Source organism: Haliotis cracherodii, unplaced genomic scaffold (assembly GCF_022045235.1).
Source record: "Haliotis cracherodii isolate W230 unplaced genomic scaffold, xgHalCrac1.p SCAF_15, whole genome shotgun sequence".
Lineage (NCBI taxonomy): Eukaryota > Metazoa > Mollusca > Gastropoda > Lepetellida > Haliotidae > Haliotis > Haliotis cracherodii.
The window spans coordinates 26,864,275-26,890,435 of NW_027266270.1; the positions used below are offsets into that span (position 1 = coordinate 26,864,275).

At 39.6% G+C, this 26,161-nt stretch overlaps 2 protein-coding genes across 2 annotated transcripts in view; one reads left to right on the forward strand and one right to left on the reverse strand.

Annotated features, from left to right (window-relative positions):
- Positions 1 to 25,091, forward strand: LOC139462432 (transmembrane emp24 domain-containing protein 5-like). Its single transcript, XM_071244140.1, has 4 exons — positions 1 to 166; positions 4,311 to 4,408; positions 5,759 to 5,933; positions 15,082 to 25,091. Exons 1-4 carry the CDS (start codon positions 2 to 4, stop codon positions 15,313 to 15,315), a joined length of 672 nt encoding a protein of 223 aa, XP_071100241.1. The 5' UTR covers position 1; the 3' UTR covers positions 15,316 to 25,091.
- The window catches only part of LOC139462431 (diablo IAP-binding mitochondrial protein-like), a 7,286-nt gene continuing 5,867 nt past the window's right edge, over positions 24,743 to 26,161 (reverse strand). Inside the window, exon 5 of the mRNA XM_071244139.1 lies at positions 24,743 to 25,953. Coding sequence (XP_071100240.1) covers positions 25,694 to 25,953 — 260 coding nt within the window. The 3' untranslated portion in view covers positions 24,743 to 25,693. The remainder of the gene's footprint in view (positions 25,954 to 26,161) is intronic.

Below are 26,161 nucleotides of genomic sequence, written 5' to 3' on the forward strand. Positions count from 1 at the left end.
GATGGAGGCGTGCATTCTAGTTGTCCGTCTCTTGCTGGTTATTACTGCATTAATACCGATAGCGGCTTGCATCGATTCTGATTTTACCATCGAAGTTAAGCCGGGGATGCTAGAATGTTTCTTTCAGAGTATAAAAGTGGACACAACAATAGAAGTAGAATATCAAGTAAGTGAACCAAGTTGTGATTTCCGTCACTACCCTTCAGTGCGACTACGCGTACTGCCATGAGTGGTCAGATGTGATTTCTATAGACTACAGTTGTCAACGTTTTGATTTGGGCTCTGCAAAAGGGAAACTTGTCTGCATGAAGAATTTCTATAATTGGACTAAATGCGTTTGCTGTCATCTTCGGTATTTTGATGGTTTCTAAGTGATGACCCTCAACAAATAACAATAATCAGCTGATAATATAAATCTACAGCAATCGAAAGATCTGACCACGATACCATTCCTCCTTGATACAGTATACCCAGGATACTATAAGTGTTAAGTCGAAGCCAAGCACTGCCAGTGTAAGAAACAGTTCACTTAAAATAGATCATGTTTACATTTTCTTTGAATTTTGATTTTACTTAATTAAGGAATATGAAATGAAGAAGACTTATATAAGTTTATGACAGGTAGCCTGCAATGTCAGGGTATCGCAATACTTGTTACATATGCTAAACGTAAGAAAATGCACTCACTAACCTTTGTGATTATTTGTGTTCTCAGTATCACACATCATTTGTTTTATATAACTATGCATACAGGTTCATTATGTACATTGGTCACTCCAAGTGAAAGGTTCACAAGGGAAAGAACTCAAGCATATCGCGCTACAAGGAAAGTTGTGTATGGAAGCCCAAATTGGACAAAAACAGGGGTACACATGCATTATATCGGACACCTCTCCACCATGTTTGTTTGATGCTACTAATAAAGCTGCACACAACACCATCACTATTTTCAAAAATAGGGCGATAAAGCTCAAAATAAGCAGAAAAAATTACACCACATGCATTTGTATGGTCATCAGAGTTAACTGACCATAAAAGTCCAGTTTCCACCCTTGCCGAACTAGGCTGGTATTATGGAGTTACATTTTGGCTGGACTAACGAGTCTTTGCACAGTCAAATCAAAATCGCGCAACAAAATCGAAATCCAGTTCATAAACCGTTATGCAGATTTCAGTCGATTGCAGGATTTACAAAGCATGTGCACCGCCAACTTGTTGTCAACAGATGTTTTCCAAGGCTTTTCATGTTTTTATCAAGGTGCTCGCGTGATTTTATGCACTTTGCCGTGTAAGACCCGTTTTATCACAATATAGATCTTGATTAATGATGAGATCGTCTTGACTGGGCACCGCCATTTTGTTTGAATCAAATGCAAGTGAAACGAGAGGTGGAATCTGATTGGTCCGTAGGTGAGGCATAGAAGGAGCATAACTCGTAATAGCCACTGGTGGAAGGGTGTAAACTGGACTTTTATAGTCAGTTAACTCTCTTGCCTCAGGAAGATGTTGTATGGTGTATATGATTAAACCTTGAAATTGAATATCAAAGTGATGCATAAACATTGAAAATTGGACATCAACGTCAAAAAAGTACTTGAAAATAGAAGTTCCATCAGGGCGTGCGACAACCACTTCAGTCATATCCGGAGCGAACACATATTTTGTATCTTTTTTGGTAGTTAAACATTTCATATCTTTACGAAAGCCGTTGAGTCGGGGGCAAGCCTCCCAAATCCCCTGTTATTTTAGAGAGGCAACAAAAATGGCATCTGAAAAACTTAGTAACTGTTACTAAGGAATGAGCTCGTGAACATCCCTTACCAAAATGGCGGAAGGTGTCTTGTGTACTGCATTCTTGCCAAAACAGGACATATTTCTGCATACCACAAAGTATGATGAAGCTGGACTTCAGTGATTTATCCATGTTATCCAGAGAAGTGCAAAGACAGCACAAGTAAAATTCTGTATGTGTAATAATTACTAGATCTTCAATGTATGTTTAACGAAAAGTAAGAATAAATCAACAACAAAATGTCACAAAAGACGTTTAAGATTTTTGTTGAAAAAATTGGATGAAAATATTTTGTCAAAAACAGTGGAAAAAATGTTGAAAGTTAACAATAAATATATATAAAGCACTCCTTTAATGACAACAGTATGTATTTATCATTTGACTTCTAGTGAAGAATGTATTGTTAAGTATGGCATTATGGCCCTTTTGATCTCCTAAAACTTTTGGCCACATAGCAGGAAGACCGTGCGGACCTTGTCACTTATTTGTCACCATCAATATGCATACAATCTAGTTCAGGTCAATAGAGAAAGTTCACTTGGGAAACTGCAGGTTACAACGTAGTCCATTGATAGATGAGGTTAGGCATTATTTAAAAGATGCCAGAAATAATATCCACGTCATAATAAATGCTTACTTACAGCAGACGGAACATTCTGAGGAAATTGAATTTTTTTGGAAGGGAGCACTTCCTGGCTACTGATTTGCATTAATAGATAGCCGTTAGGATGCGTTTCTCACATGAGATAAATCACAAATGCTGCGATATGATGAATGCCGCGGCACCACCGTGTCTGAGTATATCTAGATCTGAACTGCAGGAACAAAATACATTTATGGATCATCGCCTGTACATGGATAAGTGAGTTCCATAACAGGACATAATCTTTCGTTTTGAGTGCTTGTTCATCCTGCTCAGCAAAAGGAGAAAGGATAGCATGTTTCCCCAAAAGACCCCCAGAAGACAGTAACCCCAAGATGAAAGATAGGCACTAGATACAAGGCAGTATTAAATTAAGCAAATTTAGTCATTGACATTAATTATGAAAACATTACTTATGTCTTTTTAACCTCCTCCTATCTGGTATTTCGGGGATAAATACCTATAAAACAAGTGATTAAATTGCTTTTAAATAACCATAGTAATTTGATGTATTTTACTACACTCTGGCTATGGTATTTCGGGGATAAATACCTATAAAACAAGTGATAAAATTGCTTTTAAATAACCATTGTAATTTGATGTATTTTACTACACTCTGGCTATGGTTTTTCGGGGATAAATACCTATAAAACAAGTGATGAAATTGCTTTTAAATAACCATTGTAATTTGATGTATTTTACTACACTCTGGCTATGATATAGTAGAGCTCTGTATGTAACTTTTCAGTTATATCTGAATATACATGCTACCACATGATATAGTCACCAGCCACATTTGAATAAATGTCAGTACATTCCAGGCTACATAACACTGGCATAACAACACATTGTGCAAATGTTTTAACTTGGCTATCTAGAAGGAAGTCTGTCGTGGTGGATAGACTGATTAAGGTAGGTCTAATAATATCCATGGATTGATCACTTTCGCCAAACCTATGATTGATGATGACAGCCCAATACGTTCCCAACACTAGCAGTGACTGACCCTGCTGATACATGCGTTAATAATATCATATAAACAAAAGGTTGATGTATAAATACATAACAACCAGAACTCAGTATTTTCCTTGCAAGTACCAGCTCCAGCCTAATGTATGTATTTATTGTCGACTCAAACAACTGTATGTCTTGCAAATAGGTATACTCAAATAATTAGTTGTGTTTGAAATTAAATGGGGACCTGGTCTTGCTGCTGGAGTATTTGAATCTGGGGACCCTATAAATTTTTACCTGACAAGGACCGGGAGCACGGGTGGCCCAGTCTAAGGCGCCACGATTCGCTGTGCAGAGTTGCGTCCCTTGGGCACGCCAGAAACCTATGAATGTGGGTTCGAATCCTGGTTTCGCCCCGATTGTGTTTCTAGGTTTGTCAGCACTAGACCCGTGCTCGTGGGTTTCACCGAAGCGATAAACGTCTGAGACCTGCATCACTTCGGGCTTTCCTCCCACATTAACAATGATTAAGCTGACACGCTGTGATATAACTGTAATACTGTTAAAAGCGGCGTTAAACCCAACTCACTCACTCATGACAAGGACCACTTGACTTCCGGCTTATTTACGAACACTGATTAGACTGTTGAAAAGACACTGTTCTAGATGAATAGGCCTGTATTTGTGATTCCAAACACATGAGAATAAGAATGGTTGGCTGGTGGGCAAATATAATGTATAAATATTTATAGTAGTTTTCAACAGAAATTTGGTTTTGACTTGTGTTTGATAAAAAGACATTATCATGTGTCAGCAGCAAAAGTTGTCCACATTCTAAAACCATTGCACCTTCAAAAATATGTTTTAATTCACACGACATGGTTTTGTTTATCTGCATTAAGATGAGAATTGCTATTTCAGGTGATTGATGGTGGAGACTTGGATATTGGGTTCTCTGCTCACACGCCAGAGGGACAGTTACTGGCAGCTGATGGCCGCAAGACAGAGAATGTCCATAGGTATTTCTAGTTCATCACTTGATGTTTGTTGGTGACACGGGTGACTAAAGTGCCGCAATGTGCTGCGCAGAGTTGTGTCCTCTGGGCATGCAAGAATTGTATTTTCCTTTCAATTCCCAGCAGTATACATCACCCAATTATGCTGCTTGGACAGGTGCCTCTATAGTCCTCGAAAAGAATCACGAAATATCGAGATAATTAACTAACGAAGAATGTTGTATGTGTGCTGATACTTATAAGTTGAAAACAAGCCATTCCGCCAATATAAAGAATATGACTTACAGCAAAGATAAATTACAAAGTGCACTTTTCAAGAAATATCCATTTTTAAGTGATTAACATCTTCATTGAGTTTTGATCACATGGTTTCAATCTGGAAAAGAATCGAAAGTCACTACTTTAGTTACTAGCCTGCTGGGTTGTGTCAGTTTGTCTCAGGGTTGTTAGTGGTACCCTGAGGGCTAGTCTTAGAATTTCAGGCTCTTTGGGGGATGTCCTTATTTATTATACTACTCGAACAAGCGACTGTTTCAGGTTTATTTTCATCCCCTTTTTTTGGCTTAAGAGCATCATAACAATGTGGACCCTTGAAGATCGGGGGTAGAATAGGTCTTAAGCAGCCCATGCTTGCTGTAAAAGGCGACTAACAGGATCGGATGGTCAGGCTTGTTGACTTGGTCGATGGATGTCATCATATTCCAATTACGTGGCTCAATGCTCATGATGTCAATCATTGGATTGTCTTGTCTAGATATGATTATTTACAGACTGCCGTCATATAGCTGGAATATTGCTGAGTGCAGCGTTAAACAACCAACAAAAACAACCATGTAATGTTAAGGCCAGACAGAATCCAGTTACAGTATCTCACAGTTTTAGGACAACAATGTGTCAAAGTTATGAAATAGCATCCATCATTGATCCTGCTTTCAAAATTCTTTTGTACGGTGCTATGATTAAATGTAATTTCTCTTTCACTCACTATGAAATACTATGAGTCTAACCCAGATGAGTTCAAGTAATAATATATAATGAACCAGTTGTATCACTCTAATTTCAACTGTACAGAGTTGTGTGCCTTAAGCCATATCCAACAAATCTGCAGTCTGCAGCTCTTTTAGGACCTGTTGTTGATGTAAAGACCATCCATTTGATATTCTGGGAGTTGGAGCCTGGGATTTAAAAAAAAATGTTCTTTTGTCCTGAAAAACTTTCACAATGTGTTTTGTGAGTTGGTTCACCTTATCCTGGGTTATCAGTAAGTTGACGGTATGATGGATGTACTTCTAAGCAGAATTAAGCACAACTCACTAAAGTTCAGTGTTAACCATGTGTTCTTTCTTCTGTCAGGTTCGATGTGAAGGGAACGGGGGACTTCAAGTTCTGTTTGGATAATACATTCAGTCGGTTATCCAAAAAGGTTGTATATTTTGAATTAATGACTGACGAGGAAGAGGAGGATGACTGGAAGCCAGACAAAGATGAGCTTGCCGAACTGGTGGACATGACCATGGAGGACTTTAAGGTAACCAGACTCTCAGTGTTGATGTGGGCCACCTGTGGCCCAGCAGTTCAAGGCACCACAATTCTTTGTGCAGAGTTAAGTCCCTTGGGCATGCCAGAAACCCATGATTGTTGGTTTGAATCCCAGTTCTCCCTGATTATGTTTATAAGTTTGTCAGCACCATACTCACACCTAGGTTTCACCTAAGTGGTAAACGTCTAGAACCTGCTCCACTTCAGGTTTTCACAATACTGTTCAAAGTGGTGCTAAACCAAGCTCTCTAACTTTTATCAAATTAGCCGATTAGAGTGTCGAATACCTTTGGGTAAAGGAAGACAGGCCCCAACCCTATCGCTCCTTCATTATGGCTTCTTCTATAATCATATTAATAGGTCTGAAACAGAGATGCCAACTGTTAATCATTACAATATTTGGGACTAAAATTCTGCCAATACAATAAACATGATAAAGTGAATAACATTACAAGTTTTATCCAAAATACTTTGTATGTAATTGTAAGTCAAGGTCTTGGCTTGGTCCTTTCAAATTTTATATGTGTTAGATAACCCGGACCTCCAACCTAAAACTATGTCTTTGTCATGATCTGTCTTCGGATATTGGAATATCAACAGTCTGTATTGAATTACGCAAATTCATCTGGTAGATATTGACCTCACTACGGGCATTGCCACGTATGCTTGATATTGATTTTTGCCTGTGATGGGTTTGACACACTTTGAGGAGTTTGGATTATAAAAGACAATGCAACAGATGATTTATCTTCATCAAAACCATAAAGTCTTCCTGCTAATGATGATTTTTTAAAATTACATATTTTAGATGCCAGTTATCACCATTTCTAGTTGCCTTGATTAGGAGTTGGTAACTCTGCTGTATACACTCTGTTGTTCAACAGGGATGTACATGTATCTAGGATTTTCAACTAAAGACCCATTGCTGCCATACCTATACTTTCAGTTGCTGTAAACCTGGAATTTTTTAATGATACTGAGATAAGTCCCTACAATAGTAAGTGTGTCACATGATAAAATACAGGAAAACTTACCAAAAATTTTTTTGAATAATTAAAAGATTTCTTTGGCATGTTCTGCATGTATTAGGAATCAAATAAATTATTTGTCTTGGCCCCTGTGACTGCAACATGTTATTGATGAATCAACCACACCTTGATTATTTTTGGTGCCAAATTCATGCACTTCAATCTGACTGATTCTGTATCAGGAGACCCGTGAAGATCGGGGGTAGAATAGATCCGGGGTCTTCAGCAACCCATGCTTGCTGTAAAAGACGACTTTACTTGTCGAAAGAGGCGACTTATGGGATCGGGTGGTCAGGCTCGCTGACTTGGTTGAAGCATGTCATTGACCCCAATTGACTTGCATGGATCAATGTTCATGATGTCAATCACTGGATTGTCTGGTCCGGACTCGATTATTTACAGACCGCCGTCATATAGCTGGAATATTGCCGAGTGCAGCGTTAAACAATAAACAAATAAACAAACAAACTGGAAAATAATGGAATGGAATATATGCTATCAGTTAATACTTTGTCTGATGCAGGCTTTTACGTATCAGGTCAGGATGATGTTGCTATGTTAGCCATTATAAGCTTAAGTATTGATTTGCAAAAAGCAATCTATGATTGGGTATCCATCTTGTAAACATGGTAAATGAGAAACAAATTAAGTAGCAACACCCTTAAATGATATTTTGCTTTACTCTGCAATGAAAACACCTATGCTAGGAATGTTTGCAACAGCACAGGGGTTGCAAACCTTGTCTAAGCCTAGTGTGTAGCTAGTACCTCCTCCATGGTCTAGTGGAGAGAATGTCTGTTCAGAAATTGTTAGGTCAGTGCTTTGATCCTGGGGAGAGTCATAACTAAAGACTAAAAGAAAGTGCTTGTTGATTTCCTGCCCTGCCCTGCCCTGCATGTTGCCCTGCCCTGAAAGCTGCTCTGCCCTGCATGTTGCCCTGCCCTGCCCTGCCCTGCCCTGCCCTGCCCTGCCCTGCCCTAAATGTTGCTCTGCCCTACATGTTGCCCTTCCCTGCATGTTGCTCTGCCCTGCATGTTGCCCTGCCCTGCCATGCCATGCCATGCCATGCATGTTGCCCTGCCCTGCCCTGCATGTTGCTCTGCCCTGCATGTTGCCCTTCCCTGCGTGTTGCCCTGCCCTGCATGTTGCACTTCCCTGCCCTGCTCTGCCCTGCATGTTGCTCTGCCCTGCATGTTGCTCTGCCCTGCATGTTGCTCTATTCTGCATGTTGCTCTGCCCTGCATGTTGCTCTGCCCTGCATGTTGCCCTTCCCTGCATGTTGCCCTTCCCTGCATGTTGCCCTGCCCTGCATGTTCCCTGCCCTGCATGTTGCCCTGCCCTGCATGTTCCCTGCCCTGCATGTTGCCCTGCCCTGCATGTTGCTCTGCCCTGCATGTTGCTCTGCCCTGCATGTTGCCCTGCCCTGCATGTTGCTCTGCCCTGCATGTTGCCCTTCCCTGCGTGTTGCCCTGCCCTGCATGTTGCACTTCCCTGCCCTGCTCTGCCCTGCATGTTGCTCTGCCCTGCATGTTGCTCTGCCCTGCATGTTGCTCTGCCCTGCATGTTGCTCTATTCTGCATGTTGCTCTGCCCTGCATGTTGCTCTGCCCTGCATGTTGCCCTTCCCTGCATGTTGCCCTGCCCTGCATGTTGCCCTGCCCTGCATGTTGCTCTATTCTGCATGTTGCTCTATTCTGCATGTTGGTCTGCCCTGCATGTTGCCCTTCCCTCCATGTTGCTCTGCCCTGCATGTTGCCCTGCCCTGCATGTTGCTCTGCCCTGCCCTGCATGTTGCTCTGCCCTGCATGTTGCCCTTCCCTGCATGTTGCTCTGCCCTGCCCTGCATGTTTCTCTGCCCTGCCCTGCATGTTGCTCTGCCCTGCATGTTGCCCTTCCCTGCATGTTGCCCTGCCCTGCCCTGCCCTGCCTTGCCCTGCATGTTGCCCTTCCTTGCATGTTGCTCTGCCCTGCCCTGCCCTGCCCTGCCCTGCCCTGCCCTGCCCTAAATGTTGCTCTGCCCTGCATGTTGCCCTTCCCTGCGCGTTGCCCTGCCCTGCATGTTGCTCTGCCCTGTATGTTGCTCTGCCCTGCATGTTGCTCTGCCCTGCTTGTTGCCCTTCCCTGCATGTTGCCCTTCCCTGCATGTTGCCCTGCCCTAAATGTTGCTCTGCCCTGCATGTTGCCCTTCCCTGCGCGTTGCCCTGCCCTGCATGTTGCTCTGCCCTGTATGTTGCTCTGCCCTGCATGTTGCTCTGCCCTGCATGTTGCCCTTCCCTGCATGTTGCCCTTCCCTGCATGTTGCTCTGCCCTGCATGTTGCCCTGCCCTGCATGTTGGTCTGCCCTGCATGTTGCCCTCCCCTGCATGTTGCCCTTCCCTGCATGTTGCCCTGCCCTGCATGTTGCTCTGCCCTGCATGTTGCCCTGCCCTGCATGTTGCCCTTCCCTGCATGTTGCCCTTCCCTGCATGTTGCTCTGCCCTGCATGTTGCTCTGCCCTGCATGTTGCCCTGCCCTGCATGTTGGTCTGCCCTGCATGTTGCCCTCCCCTGCATGTTGCCCTTCCCTGCATGTTGCCCTGCCCTGCATGTTGGTCTGCCCTGCATGTTGCCCTGCCCTGTGTGTTGCTCTGCCCTGCATGTTGCTCTGCCCTGTCCTGCATGTTGCCCTGCCCTGCCCTGCATGTTGCTCTGCCCTGCCCTGCCCTGCATGTTGCCCTTCCCTGTCCTGCATGTTGCCCTGCCCTGCCCTGCATGTTGCTCTGCCCTGCCCTGCCCTGCATGTTGCCCTGCCCTGCATGTTGCTCTGCCCTGCATGTTGCTCTGCCCTGCATGTTGCTCTGCGCTGCATGTTGCCCTGCCCTGTGTGTTGCTCTGCCCTGCATGTTGCTCTGCCCTGCATGTTGCCCTGCCCTGTCCTGCATGTTGCCCTGCCCTGCCCTGCATGTTGCTCTGCCCTGCCCTGCCCTGCCCTGCATGTTGCCCTGCCCTGTCCTGCATGTTGCCCTGCCGTGCCCTGCATGTTGCTCTGCCCTGCCCTGCCCTGCATGTTGCCCTTCCCTGCATGTTGCCCTGCCCTGCCCTGCCCTGCCCTGCATGTTGCTCTGCCCTGCATGTTGCCCTGCCCTGTCCTGCATGTTGCTCTGCCCTTCCCTGCATGTTGCTCTGCCCTGCCCTGCCCTGCCCTGCCCTGCCCTGCCCTGCCCCGCCCTGCATGTTGCCCTGCCCTGCCCTGCCCTGCCCTGCCCTGCCCTGCCCTGCCCTGCCCTGCCCTGCCCTGCCCTGCCCTGCCCTGCCCTGCATGTTGCTCTGCCCTGCATGTTGCCCTGCCCTGCATGTTCCCTGCCCTGCATGTTGCTCTGCCCATGCATGTTGCCCTGCCCTGCGTGTTGCACTGCCCTGCCCTGCATGTTGCACCCACCATATAGTGTCACCTTGTAGTTAGTCCTTCAAGAACTAGACAGAAATTAGTACTCTGTTTACATTTATTGTCGTTTTTATTCAGTTCCAATTTGTAGCAGAATTGAAGCATTGAGAACTGGTTCAGAATGACAGACCTGAAATGCTACTAGTCAATGAGGACTGCCATCATTGGATTTTTACTTGTCTTCAACACAATTTAGTAGTCTCGGGCAAGCAGACTAGCCTGGATTTCGAAAGATGTTTAGGTCTGAAGTACCACACACTCACATTCTCTATCAATACGTCCTGAAGTTACCATTTTGCCATTAAGCTATTTTATGTCAGCAGGGATAGAAGTGCTACATGGCAATGATATAGATGTTTAGATGTGCCATTTGGATTGTAAAAGTGCCAACCAGGAGAATACCTTTCAATGAAAAAACAAGTTATATTAAAAGAAATCATTGAATGTATTCATATGTTCATTTTCCATGTGTTTTTCACATGGTTTCATAAATGCATTGGGAGGCACGAGTGGCCCAGTTTAAGGCGCCACAATTCGCTGCTTGTAGGTTTCACATTAAGCTGACACGATGTGACGACTGGAATACTGTTAAAAACGGCGTTAAACACAACTCACTCACTCACTCACTCACTCATGAATACAAGCATTGTCATAGGGTATTGTTTTTAAAGAAATATGAGTCCTTAATTATGTGCCCTTCAGACACATGGAACTGATTTAATCGTGCATTGGCACTGAAAAACAAAGACTTTCAAACGTTAGTCTAATCTTTTGAAACTGTGTGATGCATTCACTGAGGTTTACCAGCAAAGGCTATGGATTAATTTGTAAGCAAGATGTTGAGAGTTTGATAAAATCATGCTCCAGCTGTTGGGTGCAGCTAGGTCCTGATGAAGTATGTTGTTTTGCAGAAAACAACTAAAAAGCACTATCATGAACTTATATGATTCTGTTTTATGATAAAAGATTAAGGTAAAAAGTCCATTAAAAACTGCTTAGCATAAACTACAACCTTACTGTTTCTCATAATCATGCGAAAAATCTTGTTACAGTCATGTTGAACTTGATCTGACGACACAACAAAACCAGTCAGTGTTTTGTATTTGCACAACACAAATTGTAGTAATGAAACGAAATCAGAACCAGCTGTCTCAATGTTTCCCTTCTGACAGACTGACGATCGGCATCAAGATTTTAGATTCAACTTGACAGCTTGTCCTCTATCCAAGTGTTTATTTTTCTGACTATACCAGGGAAAAAATTACTAGGGACTAAAAGCCCCAAATTTGACTGACTACGGACATGTTACACCCAAGAAGACCCTCTTGGTGAATAACCTGGACTGTCAGGTTCATGTTGGACAAAACCTCCTAATGTTTATGTGTCAGCTACACAGTAACATGTTGTGATCACACTATTGCCTTGTATTTTGTTCAGGATGTTTCCATGGTTAATCAGCATTCCTGTTTACCGGTAATTACCAGTTTTTTACCGGTAAAATTAGGTTTGGACCGTTAATTCATGTGACTGCTAGTCCCTGTGGATCGGCAAATAAAGTACTTATAAATCTGTGTTGTTGAACAATACATAGGCGATATTCATATAAGTACATTTTTCGAACCAAGTCAGCTTGTCTGTTACCATTAGGGTCTATTTCTAGGTTAAATATCCATTTGTGGCGACTTGGTGTCAAAATATTAAAAAGATAAAGAGAAAACTGAGACTGAAGTTTGTGTGAATGATGTAAACATCTAACTAGTTTACTTTTTTATTTGTTGAAAGTTGGGACTGGCAAAAAATAGGGGGGACTGGTAATTTTAAGAATTTGCGGACTGGCAGTTTAAAAAGCCAGCGGGGACACTGGGTTACCTGAACTGTTACCAGAAGTGTATGTACAAAGTTATACATCTACAGGGAATATTTGTCACCTTGTTTAAGCAATGCTGCTGTTGTAGCTGTAAAATAATGTCATTTTGGCCTGTTGGTAGGCTGATTTTCATAGTGGCAGCTACAATAGATATGTATATTGATTTTGAGCTCCGCTGGTTCTCTCTAAAGCAGCTGGGTTGATGAAGTTATATTTAGCATAAATAAGGATGCAAAAGTTAGTTCTGATCCATATGTCACTTTTGTACAAAGATCAAGTTCCAACGACACTAATATGGATCCCCCAACCTCAATCTCATCAAATCAGATGTTTTACTCCGATTTAATACCTCTCTTCGTGAAGACATATGCACACAAGATGTCAAGGCTTCTATATTCTCGAGTGAAGCATTCAGACAGGCATACCTTATTCGACGTAATAAGTGCACAGGGCGCTCTCAAAATTAGAAATAGGGTGCTCTTATTAGAAAACTATTTTGGTGAAAAAAACAGAGTTGAAAGATAAATTTTGTGGTTAAACTTTATGCTGACAGCCTGACATGTTTATGCCTGACAGATATTTTTTCAGAATTGAATTGCCCATAATTAAGGGTGCATATAACACATGAGTGTGTATTATGCACGAAGAAATAGGTCTTGTGTACATTGATCAATCAGAAGGGTTGCTAATTGAGCTTGTTCACTAGCCAATATATCAGCAAATATCTCCATGGGCGCTCATTAGAGTGGGCCAATTGTTACGTCAGATATGGTAATTGATTTCTTTATCTTGAAAACAAATGTAATCAGGGACTTCTTATTGCATGAATTTTGTCAAATTTGGTACTTTGAAGCTGTGTGTGAGTAGATGGCTGCAGTCTGTGGCAAATGCTCCGTGAGAAATATTGGCCAGAGCACTTCCTGGTTTCCCCCTTGCAAGAACCAGACAATTGCTAGATTCGTTGGTTAAAAATAGCGACTAAGCTACTTTGTATTCATGGTGGAGGAACATAGTGTATAAACAAACCAGTGATCAAGCTCATGAAATCACCACTAAACTCTCTCTTTATCATTATCTGGTCCCAAGTCAATAATAAACAGGCTGCAGTTATATAGATGGAGTATTTCTGTCTGTGGGGTTAAACAGTATTCACTCACTCACCTACCAGACCTGTGAAGATCCAGGGTAGAATAGGTCTTCAGCAACCCATGCTTGCCCTAAGAGGTGTCTTTGCTTGTTTTTAGAGGCGACTAACGGAATCAGGTGGTCAGACTCGTTGACTTAATTGATGCATGTCATTGTATCCCATTTGCATTGACCGATGTTCATGATGTCAGTCACTGGATCGTCTGGTCCAGACTCTATTATTTACAGACCGTCGTCGTATGGCTGGAATAATGCTGAGTGCAGCGTTAACAACAACCAAACAAACAAACAAACACTCATCCAGCTGATGGTGTTTACAGGTGTAACTGAACATGGTGTGCATGAAAAAGGCCTGGACATTAGAGGTTGTCTTGGAAAAGACGTAAATCAGAGTTGGCTTGGAAAAGGCCTTGAATATAATAAAATTGCTGAAAAGGACCTTATTTTCCAACATTTTCCCTGTGCTTATAGATATTCCAGGCAATCAATATGGTCTGTTGATATACAAAACAAATGACATTGATAACCTTTAGAAAAGTATTCAGCATTAGAAAGTATTAATGGAATACTATACTGAAACCGCTGCTTATCACGGTATATATAATATATAGCCCTGTGTTATGAAACATATGGTATCTATTTCACTAGTTTCTCTGTTTACAGAATTTGCAACTGATTGATAATTTATTGTTATGGTTACGGAAAGTGTGGGTGCTTTTATTGACGTTCTCAGGTGAAATTTAAATGTGATCTCACCGACTGTCATTGTTGGTTTGTCTTAAAGAATTGCCCATTTTCATTCTAGGTCTTAGTGATTAGTGTCAAACTTTGACACTGTCTCTGTGACATGATATTCAAATTAATAATTGAGTTTACAGTCAAAGGAAGTTGGTTGTAACTTGAATCCACTTTCCTGCGACTGAAATTTCTGGGATCAATTGTGGCACCACCAATGGCTATTACGAGTTATGGTCCTCCTAATGAACAATCAGATTCCACATCTGACATCACTTGCAATTGCTTCAAACAAAATGGCGGGGCCAAGTGACCAGATGGCCAGGGACCAGATAGATAAACAAGATCTATATGGTAATAAAACAGGTTTTACTTTAATCATGTGAGCACCTTGATTAAAAACATGAAAATATTTGGAAAATATCTGTTGACACTTAGTTGATGGTACACATGCTTTGCAAATCCTTCAACAACAGAAATCGGGGAGGCAGTTGACTAACCAGATGTTGATTTCGTTGAGCGATTTTGATTTGACTATACATAGACAAGGGTGGAAACTGGACTTTTAGAGTCATTAACACCCTTGCCTCAGGAAGATGTTGCACACCTGACTGTTTGAAGCATATTATTACTTATCATGCTGACGTATTGAAGGACAGTTTTGCTAAGTCATTTGGTGACACAAATTATTGACTAATATTTGGTTCAATGCAAATTGATTTCCAAAATCTTTTTTTTTTTTCATTTTTTATAATTTTAGTGCACCCACCTTTTCCCAAAATCTATGCAATTCCCTTTTTCTTAAAGCTATATCCTCACTTAGATATTTTGAATGAAAATCTGTCTACTCTATCAATAGATTAGTGGCAGTATTCTTGTGTGCATGACATGCATGAAGCTTTTTAATTTTATTAAATAATCCTTTCTTGTATTTTTCAGTCAATAATGACCAACGTCAAAACAAACCTTGAGAAATCACAACAGCTTCAAAATTTACTGAAAAACTTTGAAGCTCGGGATCGTAACATCCAAGAGAATAACTTCACCAGGGTCAACCTGTTGTCAGGCTTTCAGCTCATCGTGATGATATCGGTGGGCCTGACCCAAGTCCTCATGATCCGAAGCCTCTTTTCCGACCCCAAGTCAGCTCAAACAATGAGAGCAAGGACATGACACTCACAACCAGTTCAGTCTGTCAACTATGCATTTTATACCATGTTGAACATGTTGAAGGCCCCCAGATGAATATGTTGAATACCTTCTGTGTTGAATATGTTGAATACTTTCTGTGTTGAATATGTTGAATGCTATGTTTGTTGAGTAGGCCACTGAAGTTCTCTCTTATCAAGAAAATGTCTCAGGAACCTAAAATATTAACAAGAAGTTATGTATAAATCTTTTCATACTTTTCAGCACTCACTTTCTTCCACTGGAACATTAAGACTATTTCATTAGTGTTACACAGTTAGATTTCTGGGAAGCTACCTTATTCTTAATGTTTATTATAAATAATAATAACAATAATAATAAAAAATGCTGATCTCAGACAAAAAATCTCCTTCTCTCCCCCCTTCCCAAACTAAAATGGTTGCTTCCTATTATGGCTGTTGTTTGATAACTGATAAATAGTTTTTGGTATGAGAGGTCTGGCCCTGCTCACTGTAGGAGATGAACCACGTGCGAGTCATTATAAAAGAAATAGAAAAGGAGGTTGACCAAAACCATAAAGCAACATTCTTTGAAGTAGGTGTTACTTGAAAAAAGGAGACAATCCAGAACTTCTGCCCACTATCAAAACAGACATATTAAGTGGCCTGAAGAAGACATTTGACCTTTGGTGTATACAGGAACTATGTTTGTCACTAGTTATTGTTTAAGGTTCTTTTCACAGTTTTCATGTATGATCAAAGTCTCATATTGTCTTATTTGTTGTTTTAAGTCATTAGGATGAGCTACAGCCTTCTTTAAGTGTATATGAGGGAGTACTGCTGTTTTGTTCTGATTATGTTTTGTTATGTAAATTTGATAATGTTGAGTCACACTGAAGAACAGAGAATATTTCTCGTTAAAGTGACTATGAACATTTAATCATTTCTTCATTGGAAATGCTTAAGTTTTGGATTTGTCAAATGAGTTATTTTCTTATTTGAACTCTTTTTATATGTTAAAAGGGCATTTAGAATTATCCTAGTCAACCTAATTGGCATCTTTCACCACTATACAACAAAACAACTAGGGGCATCCCTTGTATTTGTTGTATTTGACTTAGTAGCAGCCCTCGCACGATACAACAAATGTATATATACCAGCATCCCCTGTAGTTACTGTTGTCATATCCTGAAGCAATACCCAAATGCTCAGATTATATATATGGTCTAGTTAGTCATGTGACATAAGAATTGGCTGTGTCCTCTCTGCTATATAAGGTAGCATATTATTTTATATGACTGTCTTGTACAGTAGAACATGGCTAGAACGAACTACAAGGAAACCGAGAAATCAGTTCGTTATAAACGTTTTCGCTCGGAAACGTCCGCCATCTTGGATACATTTATATTTGTCTTTTAGACAAGATAAGTACAGTTACAGGTAAGATTAGCACAAAGCAAGTTCAACAAGTTTAAATGGTCACCGCTGATTGTATTGATTGCGTATAGCCAATTGTCACTGACACTTAACACTGAGTGAGATTTCTCAGTTTGCTATAGACGTCACTAATTAGTGGTATTTGGGCTTGTCGGGGATCTGATATCAGTTTGCTATATACGTTAGTTCACTGTAGAGAGTCGTTTTATACACACATTTTATATGATGATATCAAGAGGATAAATCTGGGATTTTGCAACATTTCGTTGTATCCATTTGTTCGCTCTATCCATGTTCTACTGTATTACAGCTGGGAAAGCACTGTTCCAGCCAGCGACAACCAGTGTGATTGGCCTAGATATAACCACATGAAGTTAGAATTAATGATTGCGATTTTCAAATAGTTTTCCTGATGATCTTATCAGGCTTATCAGTGTGTAGTCTTTGAAAATAAGCAAAACAATTAAGTGCTACTGAAGTGCTACTGAAGTGCTACTGAAGTGCCCCCAATGTTAACTAATGTAAGATTCTCACTAAGTGAAACTAGATCGAAGTTCAGTACCAGCTTTGGTCTTGGACAGGTAGTAACTCCCAGGGTGCCAATTATGTTGATTACGGTACGATTTGTTTACCATATCGTGAGTGTCTTGTATGATTGTGTGTAATGTTGATATTTTTGAATCTAATGCTGTTTATTGTCAGACTCACCTTATGTACGTATGTTATCACAATGAAACCCTAATGTTCTGAATACATGGTTTCGTCTTATTGATATATTTGATTTAGTTAAATAATGATTGATATTGCACACTGTGACAGCATCAATGATTGTCTAATCACAAAGCTCCTTCTAGAACGTTTTTCTCAGACAACCGCTGTGATTGGCCTAGCTATAAACTGCATGAGTTCAGACATATGAATCTATTGTTTCCATAGGGAACAGTATCTAAATGTCAAGGAAACCGTCATCATGCAAACTCACTTTCTTCTTCATATAAAACCAAGGACATCACTCTGTAAACATTAGTCGTTAAATCTGGAAATTCTTCTTTTTTTCACTAAATTTCTCTGCAAACAGTGCCTTGGCCAAACACAGTTTCACTGTATGTTACTAATTATAATGTAAATACACAGAGTGTGATGCAGGTTTGTAAACACATTGATTTTGTGTGAATGATACAAGATTGTTCTAAGATATACTCACGTTTTAGATTTTCTATTCAAAACCAAAAGAGAGGGAGTTTTCATTCACAGGACAATGTTACAAGACAGAACATGTACTGTTTGAGGTATACATCTATCAAAACATGTTATTGATTCAACTGTATTCTACTTCAATAGAAAACGGAAACAAATATCTGTACCATTCTCAGTATTGTGTATCATGTATATACCAGGATGTATTTTGTGTATCATACCAGAACGTCTGTACAATCACTCTACAACACTGTGCCATTTTAAATTGTTTGCCCCCTGTTGGGAAATGGAGGGAGAAAATGGGAGGTAACTCAATGTGACAAGATGTCCTTCTTTGAAGCAAGCTTTGAAGAGATTACCAAGGCAATTATTTTGTTAGTGTTTACATAGAAAATGTGTTGATTTTGTGGAGTGTATATTCCGTGTGATATGGATTTTGTTTTGAGAACATATGATCAAATAACAAGCCCCTTTTTCTAACAAATGGAGCATTATTTTTCTTTATCATGGACCCTTAAAATGTTAATGACTCCCAGTTGTATTTGACCCTCAAGATGACTTGTTTTGCATATAATGGAGTATTGATGATTAGTGCTAATCCCCTGTGAAACCCCTTTGAAAGTGAGACTACGCATCCTGAGTGAGTGAGTATGGTTTTACGCCTCTTTTAGCAATATTCCAGCAATATCACGGCGGGGGACACCAGAAATGGGCTTCACACATAGTACCCATGTCGGGAATCGAACCCGGGTCTTTGGCGTGGCGAGCGAACGCTTTAACCACTAGGCTACCCGACCGCCCCAAATACGCATCCTGAACAATGAGTGTTGTGTGGATACTGGACTGAGTGTTTTCTCATGCCGATGTGAGGATACGGAAATAGAAAACAAAAATACTTAAGATATTCTACTTAAGTACATTTGTGCAAGTACAGGGTTCCAGATAAAGCCAGTTAGTATTTACTCACATTCACTTAAGGTATTGATAATTTTCTTTGGGTATCTAACGGGATCGGGTGGTCAGGCTCGCTGACTTGGTTGATGCATGTCATCGATCCCAATTGCGTGGATCGATGCTCATGATATTAATCACTGTGTTGTCTGGTCCAGACTTGATTATTTACAGACCGCCGTCAAATAGCTGGAATATTGCTGAGTGCGGCGTTAAACAACAAATAAATATACACTGTGTAGAGGTCATACATGTGATGTTAGCATTTGATCAGTAAATGTAAAGACACATGGGAACATATGCTGAAAAGGCTACAATTACACAGTGTTGTTTAATCTGTACATGGATATTTGTATGCAAGTAACTCTAAATGAGTTGGGTTATGTGATTTATTGTGCGTACAGTAAACTACGTTTATAACGAACACGCTTATAACGAACTGACCGATATAACAAACTTATTTTTTAGTCCAGGCCATTTGTTGAATATATGCTGTGTATATGCATAATTGCATATAACGAACTACAGTTATTACGAACTAAATTTAGTGGTCCCTTTGAGTTCGTTATAACCGTAGTTTACTGTAATTTACTCATCTTATCCTACTCTTATCTGGAGATCTTATATAACTCACATTGGGGTTGTTACTGTTATTTTGTTATGTGGGTGCTACTTTATTATTCATGATGGTCAAAGAGGTATGATTCCAACATCGACATATATCAAACCTTTAAAGTCATACACGCTTAACTGTTAACAAACACGACTGATGTCACACCCAAGAGTGGACAATGACTACTTAGTGTCAATGCTTGCCTTGAAAAATCATGACTAAACAGTAATCAAAACTACTGTTTTTTGAAACAACCATTTTATGTATGCTACGATTCATAACTATGTACCTTTTATACTAAAATAACCTACTCAGCATAATTTGATATTTAAGATAATTATTTTTTGATAGAGAAAGAAAATTTATTGATTCAATTTCTTCACTTTAATATGAAACTAACAAGCATTAAACTCCAGTTCCATCATATACATAATTGATATATGTCCTCATATTTGGCCTAAATACGACAGTTAGGCTTAAAAAATAAAAGAATTGGTTCTCAGGCAATGATTTTTAAAAATACAGAGCTGTGTGGGTTTTTTTCTTTTGCTTGTTCAAACTAGTATGTAACCAAATAAACAGTTGTGTACCATCAACCTGGGAAAGGGCCTCCCCACATAAACATGTATACAAGCTCCTATTACCGCCATGACCATAACACACGATGCACAGTAAAGCAGTGCGCGTGTAAAGGGAAGTAACTGTGTGCTATATTGGATCACATTGTTTTAAATTATTAGGATTTTTTAAAAATATCTTTATATATTTTTTGAAAATGGAAATAAAAACGAAAAGTGCAGTGGACTTAATAATGATGCGGGCGGTGCCTGAGATCCAAGACTATTTTGTTTTTTAGCCTTACATTCAAGATGGAAGTCCTGATAGATGTTCTGTACCTGTCCATCTTTCTTGACCTGAATTGATGTAACAAGATGAGGTTTTTCTTTAAACCATATTGATCAAATGTCAACTTTCTATTGTAATTTTTATTTTTATGAATGATATTTTGTTACCAAACTTTATTTTTGTGTCAGTGTTATTTTTTAATAATTTTTGCAATTTTTTAAGTTAATGGGTGTGGGTTGGGAAAGGCTGTGAAATAAATATGGATTTGATATCTATGAGGTAGTGATATACTTTTATGGAGAAGGTGGTCAGCTGTATATGATTAAAAATATTGTTCATGAATCAAGGTGAAGGTGACAATTGGTGGTAGGAAAATGTGATTAAGTGTCATTAATGTTTTTTGCAAAAATATTGTCCATGGTTACCGATATTGTTTCATGCTACACAAACAAATGCTTTGATGCTGACATTGATAAAATGCATATTCTCATCTAAAAAGTAAACAATATGCATGTTAAGGGCCCTGTTTATGAATTAAAGCCAGTTGTAGGGGAACTGTTTATATATATACATGTATATGGAATGTCATGTTATAAGGAAGATACAGAATTGGGAAATTTGATTAAGTTTTCGTCTTAAATATTTCCATCATTACAGAAACAAATACATTGAAACTTTATGTATGTTTGTTTCACAGGTATCCTATGACATTGGCCTGAAACAATTAGACAAAATATGTCTTGATGTTTATCATTTCCATACACCTTTCCTGTGAGCAACTCCATAAATACGCAGCAGTGTATTTAATTACTGATGTTATTGCTAGGTAACAAGGTATCGTCAAGAAGTTGAAAGTTGAAAATCAAAAAACAGTAAATCTGTGATATCTCGGACTTTGATCAGAATAAAGATTCATTGAACATATGGCATACCGTATTCGACATATTAAGTGCCCAGGGCGCTCTCAAAATTAGAATGAGGGGGGCTCTTATTAGGATATTATTTTGGTGAAAAGAACAGAGCTGAAAGATCGTAAATTTCGTGGTTTATGCTGAAAGCCTGAAATGTTTATATACGACAGATATATTTTTCCAGAATTTAATTGCCCATGATTAAGGGTGCATATAACAAACGTATTATGCATGAATAAATAAGTCATGTGTACATTGATCAATCGGAAGGGGTGCCAATTAGGATTGATGGTACTGTGTGAATAGGTTATTCACTTTCAAAACATATTCCATGTTGCATAATGCATCGGCGTGTTCAGATATCTGTGTATATATATTCCTGTACATGTCCCTTGACGTATCAAGCTCTGTTACAGGTAATGTCCGTTGCCGCGTGAAGTGTCAAGTAGATTACCGGTAATACATTAGTTCAGGTACAAAGTTCATTAAGATTTGAAACATTCTAAAATTGGATGCCTCCCTTTGAAAACCTTAAATGGAAAAACCTTGAAAAAATATCAAACCCACTTCAACGTGATTATTATTTAGTCATTAAAAGACTACACACATGGTCATGTTTGGAAGGGATTAGTGAGACTATTTTCAAGGAATGAGCTACATTACTGTAGCAGGAGTAACATGTCTTATGATTTCTTTGTTATTTTTACTCCTTTTCTGAGATGATTTTGCCCCAAGGATAGTATGACATATAAAACGCTGATGTTATTGTCTTTTACAGATTTCCTGTGCTCTCTGAATTATTATTCCCATTGAAACAGTTGGCATTATTTCGGAAACATTTCCAGAATTCTAATCATCTTTAATGAACTGTGTAGATAATGCTGTGTTATTACAAGAGTTTTGTACAAATGTATATGCCTCACTGTCAAAATACAATAGTGAAGAGCAGCATTACGATATTTGACATTATTGAGTCTCGAAAATAAGCAGGAAACTTGAGGGTCCTTAGATTCAAATACTTTTTCAGAAAACTTAAAGTACCTTTCATTTCTTACGCTGAAATCCTACTGCACCATTGCTATAAACCTCTTGGTGATTGGCTGTCTTTATTGCAGTGCAATGATTATACTGACTTTTAAGATGAAATCCTGTTTTAAGCCGCATCAGCATTTTTACAGATTTCTATTACTCAGAATCAGTTGATTATCAGCGTGAACACTACAATTTGGTACCATGCCCGAGGGATTGGAATTGATTACGTCAAAGTGTGACCCATATGGAATGTTTTCTTACTGCTTTTTCAACTTATTAACTGTGTGCAAAATCGGCAATCATGTTGTAAAGGCTTAATACACGACCAACCATCGTGTTTTCGATACCAGTTAAGGCAAGTAATATCACTACTGAAGTGCTGCCCAAGGGGTGGCCCAGTCATCTAAGGCGCCACGATTCTCTGTGCAGAGCTGCGTCCCTTGGGCACGCCAGAAACCTATGATTGTGGGTTCGAATCCCAGTTCGCCCCGATTATGTTTCTAGGTTTGTCAGTACCATAGCGTGCTTGTGGGTTTCAGCGAATTGTTAAACATCGGAGACCTGCATCAGTTTGGGCTTTCCTCCCACATTAAGCTGACATGCCGCAATATAACTGGAATACTGTTAAAAGCGGCGTTAAACCCAACTCACTCACAAAATGTAGGGAGGCCCTTTCCCAGGTTGATTGTACGCAACTGTTTATTTGGTTACATACTAGTTTGAACATCCAAAAACAAAAAAAGAACACTGCTCTATATTTTAAAAAAGCCATTGCCTGAGGACCAATTCTTTTCTTTTTTTTAAACCTTAGTCCAAAATGTTCGATTTGTGATTCACCCAACACTGAAGTTTGCTGTATGTGATTTGTTTCCTTTGTCAGTAGGTCTATATAAATTTGACTTTAAGTCATGACAAAGCATTCATTTGATGATAGACTCATTGAGATATGCTGTCCATCTTTGTGATGACTTTCAGCTACAAATGATACACATAGTGTTCTTCTTTACATTTTGGTAACATTATCATGAATTAACAGGAGAAATTGTCCTAACCTTCTGGATGGACACCTTTATATCAGTATCAACTGACATTATTCTAAAGTATGGCTATCAGGTTACCACTATTGTCATTGAACAGAAGTATGTCTCACTGTTCCAGATTTTCTCATTTTCTCGCTAGCTCCACAGCAAATGAACAAAAACTAAGTAAGGACTAGTTCATTAGGACGTGTCCGACTACTAGCCCACATTATGTAGTTAACTAGGCACCAACAATTTATATTCTAATTGGGGAAGGGACTGGGATTATTGTCAGACAGAATGTTGGGGGGGATTAACACAAAAAGGACGTCCATCAATCGATTATTATTTTTAAACTGAGGCAAATTCGGTATTTTCCAATATTTCCTGGAACAAATGAAGAAATAATTAACATCCCAGGGAAAACCATACACTATGGTGTATCAAATGGATGGTCCTGTTGGGCTTCAAGTGACATGCCATTATTTATTATGTAGTTAAGTACATAAACTCTATATTGACTCAATCAAAGTGTACCATGTACCATGTTACCTGTTGAAACATTTTCTCCCTACCATATAGTAGTGCTGTTATTTAAGACACTGTTTTAGAAGAATGTTACAGTGCATTTTCCTTATTGATCAACACATTGAAGAGCAAGGAACTGATGTATTCATGTGAACCAAAATGTTCACGAAACGGATCAAAATGTGACTAGCAGAAAATATTTGACCTGTACAATATTGAATGTTTGTGTATCCTTTGTGGGGATGGGCTGAAACTTGATACCACCTTTCTTTCACTAGCACCATGGTTTCCATACATGTCAACAAAATATACTCAAATATGTTCATACTTCATGTAGGGTATGTTGGCACAGTAGTCATGTGTGCTGCAATGTGATATGCAGAGTTAGGTCCCCTAGGTAAGTGAGGATCTTATGACCATGGGTTAGAATCCCAGATTCACCCTGATTGTGATTGTTGGTTTGTCAGCATATGGCTGTGAGTTTTACATACCGGTAGTTGTAAACATCCAAGACCTGTATTACTGCAGTTTTTTCACATGCTGACCGCCACTGTATAAAGTGGCATAAACACAATTCACTCATGCATCTTTGGCAAAGCAGGCATCAGTCCAATAACCTGAACTAGATTTTTATGCTTTTGTAACCTTAACTGCAAATGGACTACTACACTGAACTTTCAAAAGTCATTGCCTATGAGTCATCTTGTTGTATTCCTTTCCAACCTTTCATTATTTGGAAGGAGATAGTTGTCATTCTGCTATGTTCAGGCTGTTACTTTTCCACAGTCTTTAATACAACTGACAAGGGTTATTCTGTATCAAGTGCTCTATGTGTCCGCAAATTTATTCCATCTGCAGCTGAGAAGGATAAGCTGGTTACAAAGAAAATACAAAAAGAACAAGTTTTGTTGCACCATCCTTTTGACAATAACAAGTTTGTCAAAAACATTTACTGAGTACAAATATATATATTATTTTCTGTATACCATAATAACAAGACATTAGTAGTTCATGCAGATATAGTTATGCAGATATAGTTATGCCTACTTTGTATGTATCCTGCTTGTTAAAAAGTTGCTTATTTACAAAGCAGCCCTGTATGTGGTTTCATTTGATACAGAATTCTGCATATATAGGGAATACGAAATCCATGGAGTGCAATTTATCATTAGTGTGAAAGCAAAATCATGAGTGCAGAGTCAAAGATATTTTCATTACCTTATTAAAACTTTACATTCTTTTTATGAATAAAACTGTTACAATATTCATTATTGTTGTTATTTATATAACAAAAACTCTAAATAACATCCCAATATCTATCAGTAGAGTTTGTAAGTAAATACATAAATTATTATTTAACATCCATATCAAGGCAGATGACCTTCAACATAGCTCTGGTTGTCTTCACCAACATATGTCAGACGTCCTCAATAGAAGTTAGTTGTGACATCCGATGGCAGTACTGCATGAAACATATTTCACTCTTGACTAATATTTGTCTTAAGGTGAACACACCTTTAAACTGTACTGTTCAGATTGACTGTTATTGCTTTTAGCTGTAAATACCATAGTAAAAGTGATTGAATGGTGTTTTACACAGCTATAGTCCAGCAACACTCCAGCAGTCTGTGAACATTAAGTCTTGGCCAGGCAAACCAGTCATGAACAGTGACTGATAACATCAGCAACAATCTTTGCTTTGGGTCTCATTAACACCCAATCAGCCATGTCACACTTTGTAATGTCATGCTTTGTAATCATCCAACCCAATCAACCATGTCACACTTTGTAATCATCTGATCCTGATTGGTCTCAGACTCCTACAAGAGCTCTGGAGTCACCCCTGATCATCCACTTGACATCTGATGTCATGAGTCAGAGCGTTGTGAGGATTCATCCTCATTGCTCTGATTCTCTAGGTCTAAGTCAATGAATTGGGCTGGTGGTTCCTCATCAGCAGCATGCCTTTTCTTCTTCTTCTCCTCCTGCTTGGACGTCTCTTCAATGACCTTTACTTCCAGGAGATTCAGTGAGTCTTCTGCTTGTTTAGATGCGGCTTTGACCTCGGCAATGTGAGACTTGGCACTGTACAAACGCTCTCCCGTACATGTTGTTGCGTACTGTGCACCTGAAAGTGAAACAGAAATGTGTGAGTTTGGTTTTGCACCACTTTCAACAACATGCCAGCAATGTGCAAGCATATCCTGGTACAGCTAAGGAACACAACTCTGCAGAGAATCAGGATGCCTAATCAGGCCTTAATTTCCTGGCCGCCCTCATCCCAGTTGACATGAGGATGAATATAAACATGCATAGAGCTGTTAACATTGAAGATT

Coding starts and splice junctions, on each gene's coding strand:
- LOC139462432 (XM_071244140.1), top strand. CDS start 2: ATGGAGGCGTGCATTCTAGTTGTCCGTCTCTTGCTGGTTATTACTGCA. Junction 4,409..5,758: donor AAGACAGAGAATGTCCATAG/GTATTTCTAGTT, acceptor TTCTTCTGTCAG/GTTCGATGTGAAGGGAACGG. Junction 5,934..15,081: donor TGACCATGGAGGACTTTAAG/GTAACCAGACTC, acceptor TGTATTTTTCAG/TCAATAATGACCAACGTCAA.